Source organism: Siniperca chuatsi, linkage group LG5 (genome assembly GCF_020085105.1).
Source record: "Siniperca chuatsi isolate FFG_IHB_CAS linkage group LG5, ASM2008510v1, whole genome shotgun sequence".
NCBI lineage: Eukaryota > Metazoa > Chordata > Actinopteri > Centrarchiformes > Sinipercidae > Siniperca > Siniperca chuatsi.
The window spans coordinates 11002591-11020956 of NC_058046.1; the positions used below are offsets into that span (position 1 = coordinate 11002591).

The window sequence follows — 18366 nt, forward strand, 5'->3', positions numbered from 1 at the left end:
CTAATATTGGAGCCTAACAGTATTTTGGGATTAAAAACCAGTTGCATTAACGTATGCCTAAATGTACATATGTCGATGAAGGAGTCACTTTTAATCTACAGGACATTTCTTTGGTGAGGAGACAAAATAAACCCTCGGTGCAAAGGCAAATCACCCTGACTTCCGGGCTGATTTTAAACTTAATGTGGATGACTTCACGCATTTTTAGCATGAAACTAGACTGAAAATGGGATTATCCCATCCCAGCTATATATAATTAATTGGTCTTTTTTCCAGGTGAAAGGCTAAGGCCTGTCTGAATGTAGACATATTGTCATATAAACAGGGAAACCCACATAATTCGTGTATTCCAATAGCCGTATGCATTTCATTAATGTCTGACCCTGCTCATAGACTGATATTAACCAGGCATATCAATGTATTTAACATTGGCTCTGTGGCTGATACATTATAATAAATGGATTGTACAATAGATATCAGGCTTGTCGAGACTACCCTCATGTGGAGGAAAGTAAGTACTGCACCAAAAAGATGGCAGCCACTGTCCTAATTTGGTGACTTCTTGTGTTTGACCTTACCAAACATGATCCTTTATTGTCCTTGGCATTAGCTAATTGCAGCATCAAACAGTCAATTCCTTGGTTGTCCATAATTGTTTATTCATTTCAACAGACTAGTTATGTTCACTAGTCTATAAACTTGCTCAAAATTAAAGGTGAATTAAAGAACCCTCCAACAAAACAAATTTCCAATCCACTTTTCTTCAGGTTTCACAAGCATTCTTTAAATGTCAGCAATTCTCTAACTTCACACATTTTCAACACTGAAATTAAACTGGGGGAGTAAAAGTTAGTAAACATTCTACAAAAGAAGATGACAGAAGAAACTGAATAAGAAGAAAGTGCGTATTTATGGTTTAACCTGGCAGAATATACTGGAGTTCTGTTGAACCAACAGACCTAATCACTTTAATACTGTGTTTTCACTTCCTCACAATGGTATTAGAACATCATGTATTCATGTTGTTGTTGTTACAAAATACTAGGGCATTAATCTCAAAGCAGCAATCCCCAAAATCTATCCTTTTCAATGGTGATGAAGTGCAAGCCCAAATTATTACTTATGATAAACACTGGAAAAAAGTCTAAGTCTTTATTTGTGTCCACCTGTTCTAAGGTGAAGTTCCAGATTGATAATGTCGGAGCACTGAGCATCTAGGAAAGATTTAAAAGGTGCAACGTACCTGCAGCTGGCTGACTGCTACTTTAATATAAAGCACCCTGGAATTATCTTATCCATATTACTCATGGATCCTGATGCAACGCTCAGGGTCAACTTTAGGAAAGTTGGACATCATACAGCAACCACTGTGATGCAGGTCAGTTATCTGGAAGCCATGAAAAGCCTGAAGCATACAGAATATGAGAGCCACTAGCTTGTTATATTCCTTGCTTTACTTAGCATCTGAACCAAATGGTACCCATAAGGCTTTCAGTATGACAGGAGGTTGCTGCAACGCTTTGAACTTGAAAATTTCATGTAAATGAAACTGATGACATGCCACCCAAACGGTGGATCAAGCCCAGAGAACACTGACTAAAAGCAGCATGAACTTTGGCTACACACTAAAACCTATTTCTATAGCTATAGTTCCAAGAAATATCTGCATGGAAGTAAAAACACAAGCATTGGGAAGATCAACTCAAGAAACAATATGATTAAATGAACTTCAGTGCTGTCTACTTTGTGTGAACCATGGATGTGCTGAACAGAAGTTTCTGCTTTTTCTTTTTCTTCTTTCCACCTTTCTCATCTGAAAGAGAAGACACCAAAGGTGAGCACAAGTCTTAAATCAAACACTGTAGCTTTTGAAAATATATAAAAAATTTAATTTACTAGATACAGTTAATTCATAGATGCCAGACCTGGGTCAACCACAGGTTGTAGAGAAGAAGCTGGGCCACTGTCCAGCTGCAGAAGTGCTTTCTCAAAGGCCTGGCTGAAGGAGTTCTGGAAGCTGGGCACAGGGACTCTGTCCGACCCGTCACTTTCTCCATCGCTGTCTGCTGCTGGGGGAGCTAGCAGCTGATCTGCATGGCACAAGACACAATACTGACTTCAGGAAGCCTTCAGGGAGTTACGCTGCTCAACAGCCGTAAAACAGGTTTTACAGGTAATCATGAATAAGCTGCTGTAATTTCACTCACACAGTTATCAGTATGTGCTACTTGTACCAACTGACACCAGGCACATATGCAAGTACAGCGCAAGCCATGAATATATAAATGTATTTGTTTGTAAACACCAGCCTAACAGACTATTTAACAAGTGATGCATTGGTTCACTTGTTTTTGTTTGTTTATTGATGCAAGGGTTAGTGTTATGATCAATTATAAGATTTTTTCCTTTGATTCCAAATTTAATATCTCAAAATTACCATGAGACAAAAATAAATAGTTGAAGGTCATATAGCCTACCATTTGGCAACATCAGTAAAGTACAGAGCTTTATTTTTTAAAATCATACTGCCTTGAACAGCTTCAGTTACTTTTGCATAAAAGGATGTAATTATAGACTTATTATTTGGCTCCTGCTTTAAGTACAATCAACCTGTTCAGGTTATTTGGTATTCAGTTCGCAACCAGGTGGACCGACACTGTTGCCATTATTTTAGCTTTTCCAATGAATTTTGGGCTGACTGCTGCAGCTCACCATCATGAGCCAGCCTGCAATTATGCATGTTTCAACCATTTCTTTGAACAGTTTGAGCAGATTCATCTAATCCGTGCAGGTACTACAATGTTAACACAAAATAATTGTCCACAAATTACCTCTACAACTCCAGAGTCCAGTGAATATAAATTTTTGCTGTTAAAACTTATCAAAATTTCGAGTCACCACAACATCTACAATCTTGCACTACCTTTCTTTGGCGTGATCCTGGGCCCAGCATCAACTCTGGCTTTCCCATCTCTTAGCATCTATACAGGACACAGTGAGGGTCACACCATGTCAAGTATATAATTATGTGCTACAACAGTAGCACATTAATTATATTTCCCTTATGACAAAGGCAGTCTCAATGAATAGTGTTGCCAAATTGGCATTTTTCATACACACCTGTGCAAAGGACATACAGTGGGAGTCATCCTCCACACTACCCACAATGGGTGAAGAGTTTTGCCCATTCAGACTTGGGAATCTCATCCCATCTAAAAACAACAACAACAGGAATGCTCAGCTCACAATGTTCAAATGCTTGAACATAAGCCGTAAACAGCCAGAGATTAAACTTACAGCACTGAACAATAAATTGCAGAGGCAGGAGCTGCTCTTACCAGAGGAAGGACTGCTGCTGAGGGGTGAAGGGGGGGCAAATTTGAAGTCAGGCTGCATTGGGGGGCTGCTGTTGTGAGGCGGAGACCCGAATGCTGGGAAATGCTGAAGGTTCTCTAATCCAATATGCACCTCAGGATCTGGTGGGACATATGAGTGCAAACACAGTCCTGAGTCTCATATCTCTTGTGATTTGTGTACATTCTTCTGGAAGTATAATTTTCAGGTGGAGTTGTGACCTGATCAGCTGTACCTACATTTACCCTGCTTCTTGTTCTCTTCAATTTCAATCCGCTTCTCTCTGCGCTTCTCATCCCTCACTTTCTTCTGCCTCAGGCGCTTTCGCTTCTCCAAGTCATCTAGTAGTTTGGAGGAAATTTTATACATTCAACAATTACAATCTATGAAATCTCCTTGCTACATCTGTAAATTCACATTCACTGAAAAACAGGCAAAGGTGTTCTAACCTGCGAACGTGTCCAGAGTTTCTTTGGACACGATTGGCGGCTGTAGGGCTAACTCACAGATGCTGAACTCGCATGTGAGTGGCAGATGAGCCAGATAGCGATGCCGACGACGGATCTCCTGCAACAAAGCCATGCATGAAAAATCAGTTAAAGCAATGACTGTGCCATTTTCAAAAAGTTAAAGTTTAGACCTACGCAGACCAAGAGAATACCAGTTACAGTAGATTGTAAATGCAGTTTAGGGGAGAAATATACTGCCTGAAACGACTATCTTTACTCTAAAACAGCTACACCAACAGTATGTGATTTGTGTTTCCTTGTTTGCTGACCTCAGTGACTGTGTGCCCCACTATCTCCACCACTGTGGCAGTGATGGAGTCAGGACTGGCCTCCAAGCTGCCGTATTCACGCAACAGACAGCGTACATTCACAGGATGCAGGAACATCTGCTGGCAGTCGTCAGCTGGAGTGAGGCAACAAGAAAAAGTCAACACTGAAACTTAAGGGAAGAAAAATAACAGCCCATACAGCCAAGACAAACAGGCTTCCGGCACTTTTTAATGGCCAGACTCCAAGACAGCTGTCATTGTTTCTATGACTAATGTGTACAAGATTTTCCAGCTATGTTTAAAGTATGTTAATGTTACTCAGTTCTGATTTTGAATAACCAAACAAGATTAGTCAGTTGTTGATGGACAGCTGATTTGTCCCATGTCTTGCTTTAGCTAGATTCAACTATCAGTTGGTGTTTTTGCAGTTCACAGTTTCCTCAAAAGTAACATTTCCCTCACAGCAGCCAAGCTTGACACTTGAAGTTGAAAATCATCTTCAGCTGATTTTGGAGGGCAGGGGAAACCCTACAAGGCTTAGGTAGGAGTGCATGGAATTACCCACCTTGGTAGAAATAGTAGTAGGGTCCGTGCACCACGCTGGTTGAGGGGCGGCCTGACTCTGCCTGGCTGGCAGGGCTCTCTTCATCAAGCTGGGGCTCTGGGGCTGCATCCAGCATAGCCTCTGGAGGCTCCTCCAGCACACACTCCAAAATGTCTTCAGGGAAGCCTGGCAGCTCTGCAGCGGCGTCCACTGGGACCTCCGCCACCTCGTCATCAAATGCAGAGGAATACTGCAGCACAGGCTACAAAGGAGAGATGGACACCTCTTACTGATCAGTATACCCATAATACCATATAAAAAGGAGAAGCTACAATGCTGGGGAAGAACATGAAAGTAAAATAATTTGATCCCATCACCAATAGATACAATATTGTCAAACAAGAATGTTGTATGAAATGCGTTTTAGACTCACCTTGGTGCTGCTGTTGTTAGTAACCACTTCCTCCACAGGAGAAGAAGGTTCTTCCAGAGTCAGAGAGGACAAGTCAAGGCTGTCTCCTGGGTTTGCCTTTTGCTGCTTCAGCAGCATTTCCTCTCGCTCCTAAACCATAACGACATACAGTTAGAGAGTTAAATGATCAGTCTACAGCTATGTAGGGTCTTATTCTGAGTGATAAAGTGGGTTTTTAACTTTTATTTTGCAATAAATGGCATAGCAAAAACCTACTTCTTAACCATTATCAGCATATTTCAGTATTTCTTTTCATGTCTGCTCATTTCATACAGCAATTTATTTGTACACTATGTACTAGTCTGTTGCTCCATTTATGACTACAGACTAAATAAACAAATTGTTTGGTGTCACACACAGGCATGTAGCTCTAGTTACCAGCAAAAGACAAAGGGCGCTCTGAATGAAGCAGCCTTGGGCGTCCTCTTCCTGGCTGAGCTGAGCCTGCAGGACAGCCTTCTCCTCTGCCACCAGGCTCAGGACCTGCGTCGGGGAGGTCAGCAGTAGCTTGGAGTACGGGCTAAGACACGCATCTAGAAAACACACGTCATCACACGTTGAATGGGTATTTTAAAAATAATCCTACAGGAGGGTAATCTTTTTTTTTTTTTTTTATTTATTACCAGTTCATCCCTTTAGCAGTTACACATGTATAAAACTGAAAATTAAAAAGTAGAAAATGGTTCTTCTTGTATTCCTGTCTACAAAAGACAATAGTGAATCTTCCTACAACATAAACCAAATTGTTTGAAGACATAAGAACTCTGTATATAGAAGGTGCTACTCAATAGAATTAATAGAATTACTGTAAGCCATCTCTCACCTCCAAAGCGAACAGGCTCCTCCACCTTCACCCACTGAGAGCTAGGCATGGCCACCAGAGCCCCCTTTTCCCTCCGCATCAGGCGCATGGTGATTACGTCACCCGCCACATACTGCCTAGTCTCCATAGCAACCACACTGGAACAAGAAACCAATTGTTAGAAGTAACTGTCAAACAAACCTGACCAAACCAAAAAAAAATTCAACTGCTTCTGTGTGAAGGCTTCATTGTTTTCCTTGTTAAGCCTTTTTTAAGAAATATTTAGCTCCTCTCCTACTTCTGTCTTTTACGTCAGTTAGCCTACAAAGCTTTATCTATTCCTATTTTACCTCTTCAGGTCATCGGTGTGAACAGCCTCATAGCAGATGGGGCACTTGGCCCAGCTCTTGTCACTAAGAGACAGGTAGTGCAGCATGCACGGCCAGCAGAAGATGTGTCCACACCGGGTGATGCGGGCTGCCAAAGGAGGGTAGAGGCAGATAGGGCAAGACGGCACCTCATGACTGTAGATGCGCTGTAGACGTACACAAATGGATTGTCATGCCGTGCATCAGTATGTAAATGAATGTGGGCTTTACTTCATAAAACACATGCACTGCTAGCACAGCTCAACAGATGACAAGCACTCACCACTTGCTGCACACAGTCCCAGTTGACCAGAGTGTCTGGATCAGTGAAGTGAGCCTTGTAGTCCTGGTCATCAGTTACCACAAACTGGCAACTGAAAACACACAATGTTAGATGATAGCCACATTTTTAGGCTCACTATTTCATATTGTGAGGGGCTGCTTACTTGGCCTGCAGAAAAAGCTCCTTGTTGAAGGGTTTGTGCTTGTGGCCCCATTTATTTCGGCGGCCCCAATAGGAGTGGCCTCCATCTCCGATGCCACCATTACCTCGGGGTTCAAAGGTGAAGTTCAGCAGGTGGTTCAGGCTTATTTTTTTCGGTCCAGCAAACTGAGCCGGGCTAAACTCGGCCCGGCGTGTCTCTGCTACCTGGGGAGGCAGAGGTGGATAAGAATCTGTAAAGTATATCTTTACTTAAAACTGATGCTTCTGTGTTTACTTTTTCTTTATTACTTAAATTTTACTCACTATTTTTCACATTTAAAAAAACAAAAAAAAAAAATTTTCTTCAAAAAAAGGAGGCGACCCCTTAAGAATACCAACCTCCTCACGTCGTCCTCCACCTGTAACTCCATACTGTCGTCCTCCACCTCTCTGAGAGGGTCTCTTGTCAAAATTCTTGCTTTTCTGTGAATTGGTGCGGCGAGGGCCTTGGAAACTGTCGGTTTTAGGAAAGGAGGGCTCACGCTTCCGGCTGTAGCGCTTGGAGCCTCCATTATTTTTACCTTCTGAAATAAAATAAATAAATTAATGTATTAGCTATATGATTACAGAAATAGTATCACTCGGCATAACATCTTCATTTTGCTGATGCCTGATTTGTAAGTTGTTAACCAGAAAGTGCTGGAAGAAAAAAGTAATCTGCGGGGCTTTGTAACCTGGTTTCTTATAGGCATGTAAACATGCTTAATCAAATCTCTTGTCATTAGTGCTATGGGTAAAAATTGGCTTTCTGTACACTTTCACTCCAGCTGCTGAAAGTGATGTCCTTGTGGGCAGCACACATACAGCATATTGCAGAATTAAACACTGTTTATTTAATGGAGGCACAGGTAGAGGTTAGGGTAAAACATTTTTTTGAAGCCAGGAACAACTTCCACACATCTTTAGTAAACACATTTAGACTAATGCAAGTGGATTTTACTCCCATGTGAGAAGTCAAGTTACAGGGTATTTAGAAAATATGCAAGACAATAATTTATTCATAAAAAACAAACAAAACAACTTGTATACAGTTAAAGGCGTGCCTTACTTAACGGTCACATAATCAGATTGGTATGTAAATTATACAACTAGCTGGAGATAAAACTTTATTTATGCACTGACATCTCTGCATCCATGTATATGACAATTGTGGTGCATAAATACAGGGAAAATGGCATTACAAATACAGTGTTGTGTGCACATGTTAGCTGCAGTTCTGGCTGTTAGGAGGGTCAAATGTTTTCACAGCGATGTCAGCCATACGAGAAAAACAACCTCTGCGCTACTGCTAGGCCCCAGCAGGCCACAGGGCAATAAATGTTTAGCTGCAGGTACAGACATTGTGTTTGACAACCACGAGTGATATTTATGATGTTTACGGGGGGTTTTCACCTGTTTTGGGTTTAGTTTCGCCCGGTGTTGGGCCTGTGGAGCTGGAACGGGGCGGAACCTTGGTGCTGGTGCTGCTGTTGGGGTTTTTCTCCATGTTTGTCTCCGTGCAGTGAGTTGTGCTCGGGCCGAGCTCTGGGCAGAGAGCAGCCGAGCTCTCTAGCATCAAACAGAAAAACGAAGGAGGAAAGCGGGCTGCAGTGAGTGCGGGTCAGGCGGCGAAGGCCCTGATTCATTTCTGTCAAACGCGGAGACCCCATCACGGCGACATCTTGACAATAAAACAAACCCGAGAAAAAATAAGAGACACGATTTCGGCGTCTCAAGTTATAGAGGCTGTTGGAAGGGAGGACGAAAGCTCGCCACGCGGGGCCAAGACCCCCAGAATTTAAGGTTTTTACTCGTTAAGGAAAACAATATGCCCTTAACAAGGCGTTAAATGCTTTCCAAAAGCTGGAAAACGTGACAATTTTAATATGTTGACCCAAAAAATATCTCCGTTTCTACGAGCTTGCAGTAATGGCGACGGGTCGCCAAACAGGAACCTGAGAGACCCGGATGTTTCTTGTACTGCCTGCCTGCAATTATGTTTAGTAGAGGCCCAGCTAGGCATTGTGGGAAATGTAGTGGTAACCGCTTTGTCAGCTATGTAGGTACAAAACAGGTAAAGTAAGTAACCCTTAGGTAATAAACTAAGGGTTTAGTAAAAATATTATTCTGTTTATTATTTGACTGTTGTCTTAAAGACACGGTATGACACACCAATGCCAATATTGTTAAAGGTTGTGCATCTTTAATACAATATTTTTTTTACCAATTTTGTTAATGTTTAGATGGTCTACATAAGTGTGTGCAGAAGTAAATTTTTAGGACACTACGACAAACACATTATCTTCAAAAACAATGCTTTAATTTGTAAAAAAAATATAGAGTAGCACAAACAATGGAAGCCTTGAGAGGCAAGTGAGAAAAAACATTTCTGGTGATCCATTTTCTAAGTCTGATCTAAATTGTTTTCTCTTCTGTGTTTATGACTTAAAAGGAGCAGTGTGTAGGATTTAGTGGCACCTAGCAGTGAAATAGCAGTTTGCAACCATTTGAATACCGCTTGCCTCACCCTCTCTTTCCAAGGATGCAGAAGAAACTACAGTGGCCACGAAAAACGAGAAAGGCCCTATCTAGAGCCAGTGTTTGGTTTGTCGGTTCTGGGCTCCCTCTGTAGATAAAAATGGCTTATTCGAAGGTAATGAAAACAACAATTCTTATTTTCAGGTGATTATACACTAATGTAAACATAACTTAAGAATATTATATTCCATTTCTGCCAATAGATCCTCCTGAATGTTACACACTGGACCTTTAAGAACAGGTGAAAAAAAAGGTTTTGCCCAGATAATCTTTCTAAGTTCCTTAAAAAAAAAAATACTGTGAAAACAGGTGAAAAAATAGTTTTGACAGGTGCTTTGTTTGTTGTTGTAATACTCATTTCGGCCACAAGAGGCTGAAGTGCACCACTATCACGTGTTCTAAAAGCATTCATGTTTTCTTCCAGATGAGTTTTAATTTCTCCATGCACTCTAAACACAAGGTACATCTATTGTGGGTTAGCAAGTTATGTAACATTACTGTCATGTCTTTGAATCGGTTAGAAAAATGTATTTTAATTGGCACTTCACCTGGAAGAAAACATGAAAATGGATCACCAGAATTTTTTTTTCTCACTTGCCTCCAAGGGCTTTCATACATTATAGTATGAATAAAAAACAAATTCATTAAAACATAAAAACTCTGTTCAGCATTAGGCCAGTTTTATTTTGTGCTATGTAACTGCAGTTTTATTTTTGGTGACACTGATCTAAAACAACTAAGGGATAGTAATTCTGAGAATCAAACATGACCTGGTTGTTAAAGGATATTCATAGTGACCATCAGGCCACGATGCCAACCAAAATTAATTATGTGACAAAGTGTGAAACAGCATGTCTTGTGTCCCTCTGTTGAAGACAGGCATACAGTCAGTCAGTTTTCTTTAGTAGCAAATGCACTCAGCAGCTGTAGTAAACCATATTTCCAGAGTTGGGTATGTTTTTCAAATGCTTCACATCTTCCTTTCTATCAGTCCCGTAACAAAAATAGTCACAACCAGACATCTAAGGAGAATTACATAGCTGCTGCTTTTTTTGCAGGTTGTGAAGTCACTCTTCTTCATCATCTTCCTCACTCTCTGATTCATCTTCATTTGCTTCCTTGTTTCCTCCTATTAGAGAGCAGTTCAGAATTGCTTTGCGAACCTGTTTCTTTTCTTCTGCAAATGAAGAAAAGAGAAGGAACCAGTCAAACCAGGCATTTTTCTTTGTCTGTCTTGTATTCAATGTCTTGCATTCAATCTTGTGGTCTCCAGTAAACCAGAGACTGCAAAATCCAAAAGGACCTTAAATAAAGTGAAATGCTTCAGTGCATCCTGTAAGATTCATGTTCAACACATGTAAACATTTAAAGTTAATATCAGGATTTTATTATTGAAGAGTTAAAAAAACACAAGGAAATAAATAAATGGACCACTACTGACTGTAAAAGCAGAGTTCAGTATGAATAATATTAAATGGCATTCAATTAAATTCCTGACCTTCGTTTTTACATTTAGGGAGCATTCGATGAAGCTGCTGGGTGTTGTATCGGATCAGAAACTTTTGACATGTTCTAATTGTTCCTGGAAAGAAAAAATACCTTTAATTAGTGTTCATTTCATATTTAAGATTGTTAAAAGGTATGCCTGATTCATTATGAAATGTATGTTGATGTTTTTCTTACCTCCTACATGCAAACAGTTCAGAAAACATGGGATTTTCTGCCCACGATTTTCAACACTGGTAATGAAAGGCAATGCAGACCAGAGGAGTCTGTAACACCTTTTGGGGAAACGCAGGAACACTATTCCAGTATAAGCATTCAGATATTTCACTAAAAAGAAACAAAAAACAAAAACAAAACAGAAAACAATGAGAGCTCAGTCAACACATAATATCCTGAAAGTACTGTGTGATATAATAATTCTTGGAGTCAAGACCAGTATCATCCCTGAAGACTTGAAGGACTGGAGGAATCCTTAATATTCTCATGTTAAGGCCTCTAAAGAGATAAAAATTTGGTCATGATCTAATACATTTTCAGGAAACCTACACAGAGTAATATTACTTCAGCACTAAAGCTCTCCTAATGTATCTTACAAGCAGTGGTGGACATTTATTGAAGTAATGTACTTGTACTTTACTTGAGTACTTCAATTTATGGTACTTCTACTTCACCAAATTCCACAGGCAAATATACTTTTTACTCCACTACATCTATTTGACAGCGTTGTTGCTACTTATTTTGCAGACTGAGATTTTACATAAGCCATATGATCAGTATCAGTTTGCAAAATATTATGCATTTTTATAGATTAAGATACACAACAGTATAAAAAAAAGTTAGAATTAGTTCTGTCTTGACCAGCAACATTGGACAACAAGGAAATGTTAACACGTTAATGAAGCAGTAATAATGATCAAACTAAAAACATATATTGTAATGAGTACTTTTAGTTTTGATAGTTTCGGTACATTTTCTGATTATATGACTGTAGTTTCACTTTACCTGAGTAAAGCATCTAAATAAGTCTTCCACCACTGCTTACCAGAGAATCTGCTGCAGAGAGCTGCCCCATAGTCCCCGTGTGTGCGGGCCACCGCGGCCTTCACTGTCGCTACAATAGCTCGGTCATCCAGCAGCAACAGGCGGCTCCTGTCTGACACGTTGACTTCGCACAGTAAATACCTACCGACAGAAGAGGTCCTAGTCAGACATTAACGGTAAACACACAACATGTGAGCAAATGGTACATGAAAAGCACATTTTACCTCGACTTGGACCGCACCATCGCAGCTCCTCTCTTCTTCCGTGGGAACTTCCGTCAACAAAACTATCTGCTACCCGGGGAGTTGTACTAGCGCCTCACGCTGGACATTAATAGCGATGCTGGATGTACTTGGCACTAGACACTGGGCAGCACGAATTTGTAGTTGTCCATTCATCGACACATCAAGACTGTTTTCCTAACGGAAAACAAAAGCACTGAATGTTAATATCATTCCACAGAACGGAAGAGATGGCAGACGAGAGCTTGTAGACTGGATAAAATGGTCTGATTTAACTCAGAGTATTCTTAACACATTAGTAAGTAACACAATACATCCAGTCGAAGAGGAAACGGGAAGGCCTGGGCTTTAAACCATGCATACCCCATCGGTAACTATGACAATCGCCATCGTTCTCAGCCAATCACAATCTTACTTTTCCGTCTCCCATACACGTTTTACGCCATCTTGAAATTACATCCGTAGTTAGTAAAGCCGCTCTCAAATTAAAAAGCACAACTCTTTTCATTACTGCTTCAGTGTCCGGTATGAACAGTTCACGAAACAAATCGGCACCGACAGTCAGCAAAGGTCAGACGGACGCAGAGACCGGCTCGGAGGCGAACCACAGGGATCGAAAGACTGGTGGAGGAATGCTGAAGAAGCTGAAGTCGAGGCGCAGTCAAACGGATAAGTGGCCTGTAGTCACAGAGGCTGAACTCCGGGCTCTGGGAAGAGATATTTCCCCGGACCATGTCCTGGGTCTCCGGGCTGTCACGGAGGGTAAGTTATGCGAACGTTAACTTGGACTTGAAGTCGGTAGAATCACGCCGCTCAAAGGGCACCATTTCCCCTAACGTTATGCTAACAGTTGCTAAGTGACGACTTTTCAGGTTAGTTGACCGATAAGTCCACTAAGTTAGCATAATTGTAATGAATATACTGATTAACAATTTTAAATTGGCCAAACAGGTGACGCTATACGTCTCAACTATGTTTCGAGTTGGGTATTTTAATTCTTTGGCGTTAACCAAACAAGTAGGATATACCCAGGTGCGTAGCAAGCAATTTCGGCCACCCAGAAGTATTGTTGTTCAGGGCACCCTGCCCTTAAAGCTGCGTTAATGACTGTTAACACAACATATTGTGATCTTTATAAAGTTGTTATGGCAAATGTGTTTGAAACACAACAAAAACTACTACTACTACTACTTGCAGTTATGTGTCTTTCCACCCAACAAATCTATATTATTTACTAAACTTTTAGCCTAATTTTGGCCTCCACCATGGATGTATAATAAGAACTGGATATGTGGCCGCTGCACTACTCTGTTTAGCAGCCATTTCTTTCAGTGGCCACTCGCGGTATTGCAACAAAAAATTCCGCTGTGGCCCAAAAAGCTTTTTCCCCATAGGCCACCATTATAAAAGAGACATCTGTAAAACTGTTGACAGGACACCTCCAACTGCAAACAAAGTCAATTATGACTCTTTGTATTTGAATTTGAATTTTGGCTCCATGGAGGTCTCATATTTGTAAAACTTTCCTCCAGCCGAGAAAAGCGATTTTAAAAATCTGTGATGTTATCACATTGTAAAGTCTAAGGCCTGAGTGGGAACTCGCAGGCGGGGCCAACAGGAGAAACACTACTGCGCATATTCAGTGGGCTGCATACCCCGAAAGTAAACCCAGAAATTAGAAAACTTTTTTGGCGTATGCGCCAAGCAAGCAATTCTCATTGGAATGAATAGGTGCCATCTTGGGGTCCTGTATCCAGGTCAAATAACACATCCATGGTCTCCATCTACCAGTCAGTCACCAACTTTTTGTCTGCCATTTTGTCTGGCAGATAGTGTACAGTGGGTTTGTCGGAGCTTATTCATCAAAACAGCTACCTGCTGCTGTGAACCCTTTCAAATTACTATGTGTAATGTGAAAGGGTTCACAGCAGCAGGTAGCTGTTTGATTAATTGTTAATATAACATTTTTTATTAGTGCAGCTTTAAGTAATTTAATTTCCCTTTGGTCTCCTGGAATTGTCATCACCTTCCACCCCACTAGTAACTGCTCTGCGTCAACCCTCTGAGTCAAACCCCCGGGTCTGTCATCGGACACCCAGTCTACCACGGTTGCAGCCAATGCTTAATGCCTACCATTGTATTTGGCCTTTTCCCGGATCAGACAACAATGGCATTACTTCCCTTCTCTCTCACACACTTTGTTGAAAAGCTGGGAGCCTGTGCTATGGTATTACTCACCACTACAGCAAGGTGCAGGAGCCAGAAAACAGATACTGAAACCCTAGTTGCTCATCGAGTGCTATCTCAGTTCTCTGAGTAAGGGTGAGACTTTGTTCTCGACAGTATTTTGTGACTTGCCTCAAAATTCATCATATAAGTATTGGTAAATATAATTAAATAACAAACTTTCTGGGAAATTGCCTACTACACCACCTACTATATGTTTGTGTTTGTTTTAACACTTTTTTATATTTCACATTCCAGACTATCTTTGCAAACCTGAAGACAATATCTTCAACATTGACTTTACACGTTTCAAAATCAGAGATCTGGAGACAGGAACGGTGCTGTTTGAGATTGCTAAACCTCCTAACAGCGGTAAGTGATGTATTAACTTTTTCCACTTCACCAAGCTCAGTTCAGTTATAGCCCTCAGGTGTCATAGAGTCAACAGAGCACTGCACTCAGCAAGCAGTCAGGCAGTCTTTCTCATGGGTATGCTGTGTATAGCTCTCACCCTATTGTCATAAGCTCTATCTGGGTTACATTTATGTCCAGAAATATTTATATAAGAAAACAGAGACCCACAAGTGGAAGCAATGCTTAAGCAGTCTGTCAATTTTATTGCTTCCCTTTAACTAGTAACATGCATATAACATATTCAGATTTTTAAAAAGAATTTGGAAACCACAGTGTTTCCCAAACATTTTGATCTGATTCATTTAACACTGCTCGTACAAACCATACTATGTCAATGCAATCAGTCTTATCACGGCTTTTTTTAGAATGATAATTCTAATAATTATTTCAAAATACGTTAAATGTCATATGTTGACCAATAACATGTAACAGATAACAGAATATGTATCTTTAAAAATAAGTGTGTGAATGCATTATTACATCTTTTCAGCCTAGCTGCTCTCACACTTTTTCAACAAATGACAATGCTACCAATCATTGTCTTTTTTTGCCTATCCTGTGAATACTGGATGCCAGTCACCTAAACATGTTTACTGTATTAGGTCCTGTGGAGGGTGAAGAGGAGAGTGGAGATGTAGACACCAGTGCAGGGCGTTTTGTGCGATATCAGTTTACACCAGCCTTCCTAAAACTGTGTACTGTTGGTGCAACGTAAGTAAATGGGCCGTAACTTCCTAACTAAAAATAACTCAGAGCTTGTTGTTTGAAACTTTTTGTTACAACTGAATTGTAAATGTTGTCTTTCTTGTTTCTATTTCTAAACCTCAGTGTGGAGTTCACAGTGGGCGACCGGCCCATTAACAGCTTTCGTATGATTGAGAGACATTACTTCCAGGGACGCCTTCTCAAGAACTTTGACTTTGACTTTGGTTTTTGCATTCCCAACAGCCGCAACACATGTGAACACATTTATGAGTTTCCGAAGCTTCCAGACGACCTCAGTGAGTTCTGGCCTATTTTGGTCAACCACTAATGTTAATGCTGTTGCATGAATATTTTCACATAATAATCTGTATCTTCATCTTTGTTTCTTTCATGTTTCATCTGCCCATCCTTCCTTCCTTCCTTCTTTCCTTCCTTCTCCTCTTCCAGTTCGCCAAATGGTGGCGCACCCTTATGAGACCAGATCAGACAGTTTCTACTTTGTGGACAACAAACTCATCATGCACAACAAGGCAGATTATGCCTACGATGGGGGTCTGTAATGCCTGAAGGGAAAATGTGTGCAATACTTCCCAGGGGACTGATTTCCTGGATTACAACCATCCAAAAGCTTTGTTTTGTGGGACAGAAGTATTCTCTCCTTTTGTGGACAACATTCTTCAGAATCAACGGACCACATCTGCCTTCATATAAAATCATGGATCCATTCATCAGTACTTCATAGAGCTCAGTTTCTGGGACTTGGAGGAATATTCTGTTAGATATTTCTCTGTTAAATCCGAGTGAAACCTTTTTGTCCTGTCTTTTCAGTTTGTTATAAGTATCATGTTACTGCTTGAACACTTTTGCCTTAAGTTTCTTGCCGTCTCTGCTGGAAAGGGACAATTTGAGTCACAGACCTCTCATGGCAAAGCCTATAGACTGTGTTAGTTATAACTTTGTTTGCTTAAGTATGTAGATGTTATCAGTAGATGTTTATTTGAACTACCTTTTTGCAAGTGACGGTTGTGTTTCCCATATGGAAAAGCAAGCATTAACTAGATGTTTTACAGTATTGTTAGTCATAGATGATCATGTAGCACTAGTTGACATTGTTTGAGTTTCATTCTTCCTTAAATATCTACTCTCAGTTGTGAGGTAGGACTGTTTGTGTTTCAACATTAGGTTGACCAATCTTGTCTTTAGCAGCATGAGCTCTTTTCATGATGCCATATGTCATGTCCATCCTGCTAATAACAAATAACAAATCTTTATGACAAAACATTTTTATAACATCATTGGCTGTCGACTGGGAATCTAGTGTCTGTTCTGTCAAACTCTGTATCCTTTACACACATACATGAAGAGATAGCAGCAGAATTGGAGTAACTGGGCTTTATATACCATCCGTGTCTAAAACAGTTTGGTCTGCCCGCTTAATCCACTCCAGTGTGTAATCACACAGTTATTTAATCCCTCAAGGTCTGTCTTCCTGGTTTATTTGGCACAACAGCACTGTGAATCCCACTCTTTTGGAGCCAAGAGGGGCCAACGGTGTGGTATATCTATTAAACTGTAGCACACAACATGACAGTACAGAGTGATGTAGCTTGGTAGATCTATTTTTAATGAGGCAGTAGGGTAGCTACAGAAGTTGATCTGTTTTTGCCCTGTTTTAAGGACTATACTGGTGGTTTTGCACATTTTAGCCCATTTACTACAAATTGTGTAATGTTTCATCATACACACGTTTCCAGTCCATTAGATATACGTGTACAATCAACAGCCCTGCAATAAATCCTACCTTAGTTGAGCTCGCAATACTAATTTTTTGATGACAGTGTCCGAGAGGTGTTGATTTGATTATATGGTCATTTGAGAGGCCGTGGTGCTGTTGAATTGTATTCCATCTACTCAAAGGTGTTCCTGAAAGATTGGGATGTCCGTAATTCATTGAACACATCAATGATGAAAAGTCTGAGAATGGTCCCAGCTTGCTTGCAACATCATTTCCAGTCTAAATATCCAGTGATTAGCTAGTTCCATTCCTTTGATTTTCATATAGTACAGAAATGAATGGAAATCAGCGACTACCTGAAAGGAGGGAAAGAATTCTAAAACCTTGTAAATGCTCAGCATTGCTTTAATGTAATTTGCATTTAAATCATGCAAAACCACTGGAACAGTCTGGAAGTCGTTTTCAATACACAAATGATCTGGGCTTCCTTTTACAGTATATTGTAACATCAATTCCATGTGCCTTATATCCAGAACCTTGTGCTTCATCCACCTGTAAGGCAAACACATCAAGCTCTCTGTTACATATAATATCTTACAGTGTCTTGCAGTACTGCCTTGTGTGAAACTGTGTGTTTTACAGCATGTGTTGAGTCATTTCATATACTCTTCTTTAAGTAAAATTAGTAATTTTACAGTTTTGACGGATCAGCTCATTATGTAGCCCATTAATAATCAACAAGTGTGATATCAGGCACACACTTGGACAGCCATAGTCTTTGCCCCATGACCCTATACAACCTCAATTTTTTTATCTTTTGGACTGCTGGTTAGTAGTAGTAATTTGCCATATTGTATCAGTCAGTAGATAAAAGAAATCTCATGATCTAAATGTCTTGAGAAGTGGGTACACTTTGTATATTTACACAAAAAGAGTACATGACTGACCCAAAACATGTCTGGATCCATTCTGTGACCTCTTGCATGGAATATTCTTTTTATATTGGCGGATTTTACCAATGCAACATTCATGTCGTATCAGATTTATTGTAAATAAAAATGGCTGACTGCAAAACATATTCACATTGAAAACCTAGTGCTCATTCAAAGTCGATTATCAGGGATTTTCCGGGGCTTTTCGATCTTCCAGCTGGCATCACAAATTGCATGTTAATTGAA

The 18366-nt window shown here is 40.3% G+C and overlaps 3 protein-coding genes across 5 annotated transcripts; 1 reads left to right on the forward strand and 2 right to left on the reverse strand.

Annotated features, from left to right (window-relative positions):
* Positions 1-638: 638 nt before the first annotated feature.
* Positions 639-8763, reverse strand: rnf10 (ring finger protein 10). 2 transcript variants are annotated; one of them, XM_044197299.1, is made up of 17 exons: positions 8195-8762; positions 7142-7326; positions 6765-6967; positions 6602-6692; positions 6301-6485; positions 5972-6108; positions 5527-5681; positions 5110-5238; positions 4698-4938; positions 4133-4266; positions 3804-3921; positions 3594-3695; positions 3339-3476; positions 3121-3212; positions 2924-2981; positions 1926-2090; positions 639-1813 (listed from the first exon to the last, which is right to left on the reverse strand). In XM_044197299.1, exons 1-17 carry the CDS (start codon positions 8355-8357, stop codon positions 1740-1742), a joined length of 2370 nt encoding a protein of 789 aa, XP_044053234.1. In that variant the 5' UTR covers positions 8358-8762; the 3' UTR covers positions 639-1739. The 2 variants fall into 2 exon arrangements, with proteins under 2 accessions (XP_044053234.1, XP_044053235.1); XM_044197300.1 differs by lacking the exons at positions 2924-2981; positions 3121-3212 and having other exon boundaries at positions 8195-8763.
* A 316-nt stretch (positions 8764-9079) lies between these two features.
* pop5 (POP5 homolog, ribonuclease P/MRP subunit) lies at positions 9080-12263 on the reverse strand. The gene is made up of 5 exons (XM_044197313.1): positions 12091-12263; positions 11868-12007; positions 11003-11152; positions 10818-10901; positions 9080-10496 (listed from the first exon to the last, which is right to left on the reverse strand). The coding sequence occupies exons 1-5, from the start codon at positions 12108-12110 to the stop codon at positions 10387-10389; spliced, it is 504 nt and encodes a 167-aa protein (XP_044053248.1). The 5' UTR covers positions 12111-12263; the 3' UTR covers positions 9080-10386.
* A 221-nt stretch (positions 12264-12484) lies between these two features.
* Positions 12485-18266, forward strand: unc119.1 (unc-119 homolog 1). Of its 2 annotated transcripts, none has more exons than XM_044197309.1 (5): positions 12485-12870; positions 14593-14706; positions 15351-15459; positions 15577-15749; positions 15901-18266. In XM_044197309.1, the coding sequence occupies exons 1-5, from the start codon at positions 12636-12638 to the stop codon at positions 16011-16013; spliced, it is 744 nt and encodes a 247-aa protein (XP_044053244.1). In that variant the 5' UTR covers positions 12485-12635; the 3' UTR covers positions 16014-18266. The 2 variants fall into 2 exon arrangements, with proteins under 2 accessions (XP_044053244.1, XP_044053245.1); XM_044197310.1 differs by having other exon boundaries at positions 15697-15749.
* Positions 18267-18366: the final 100 nt, after the last annotated feature.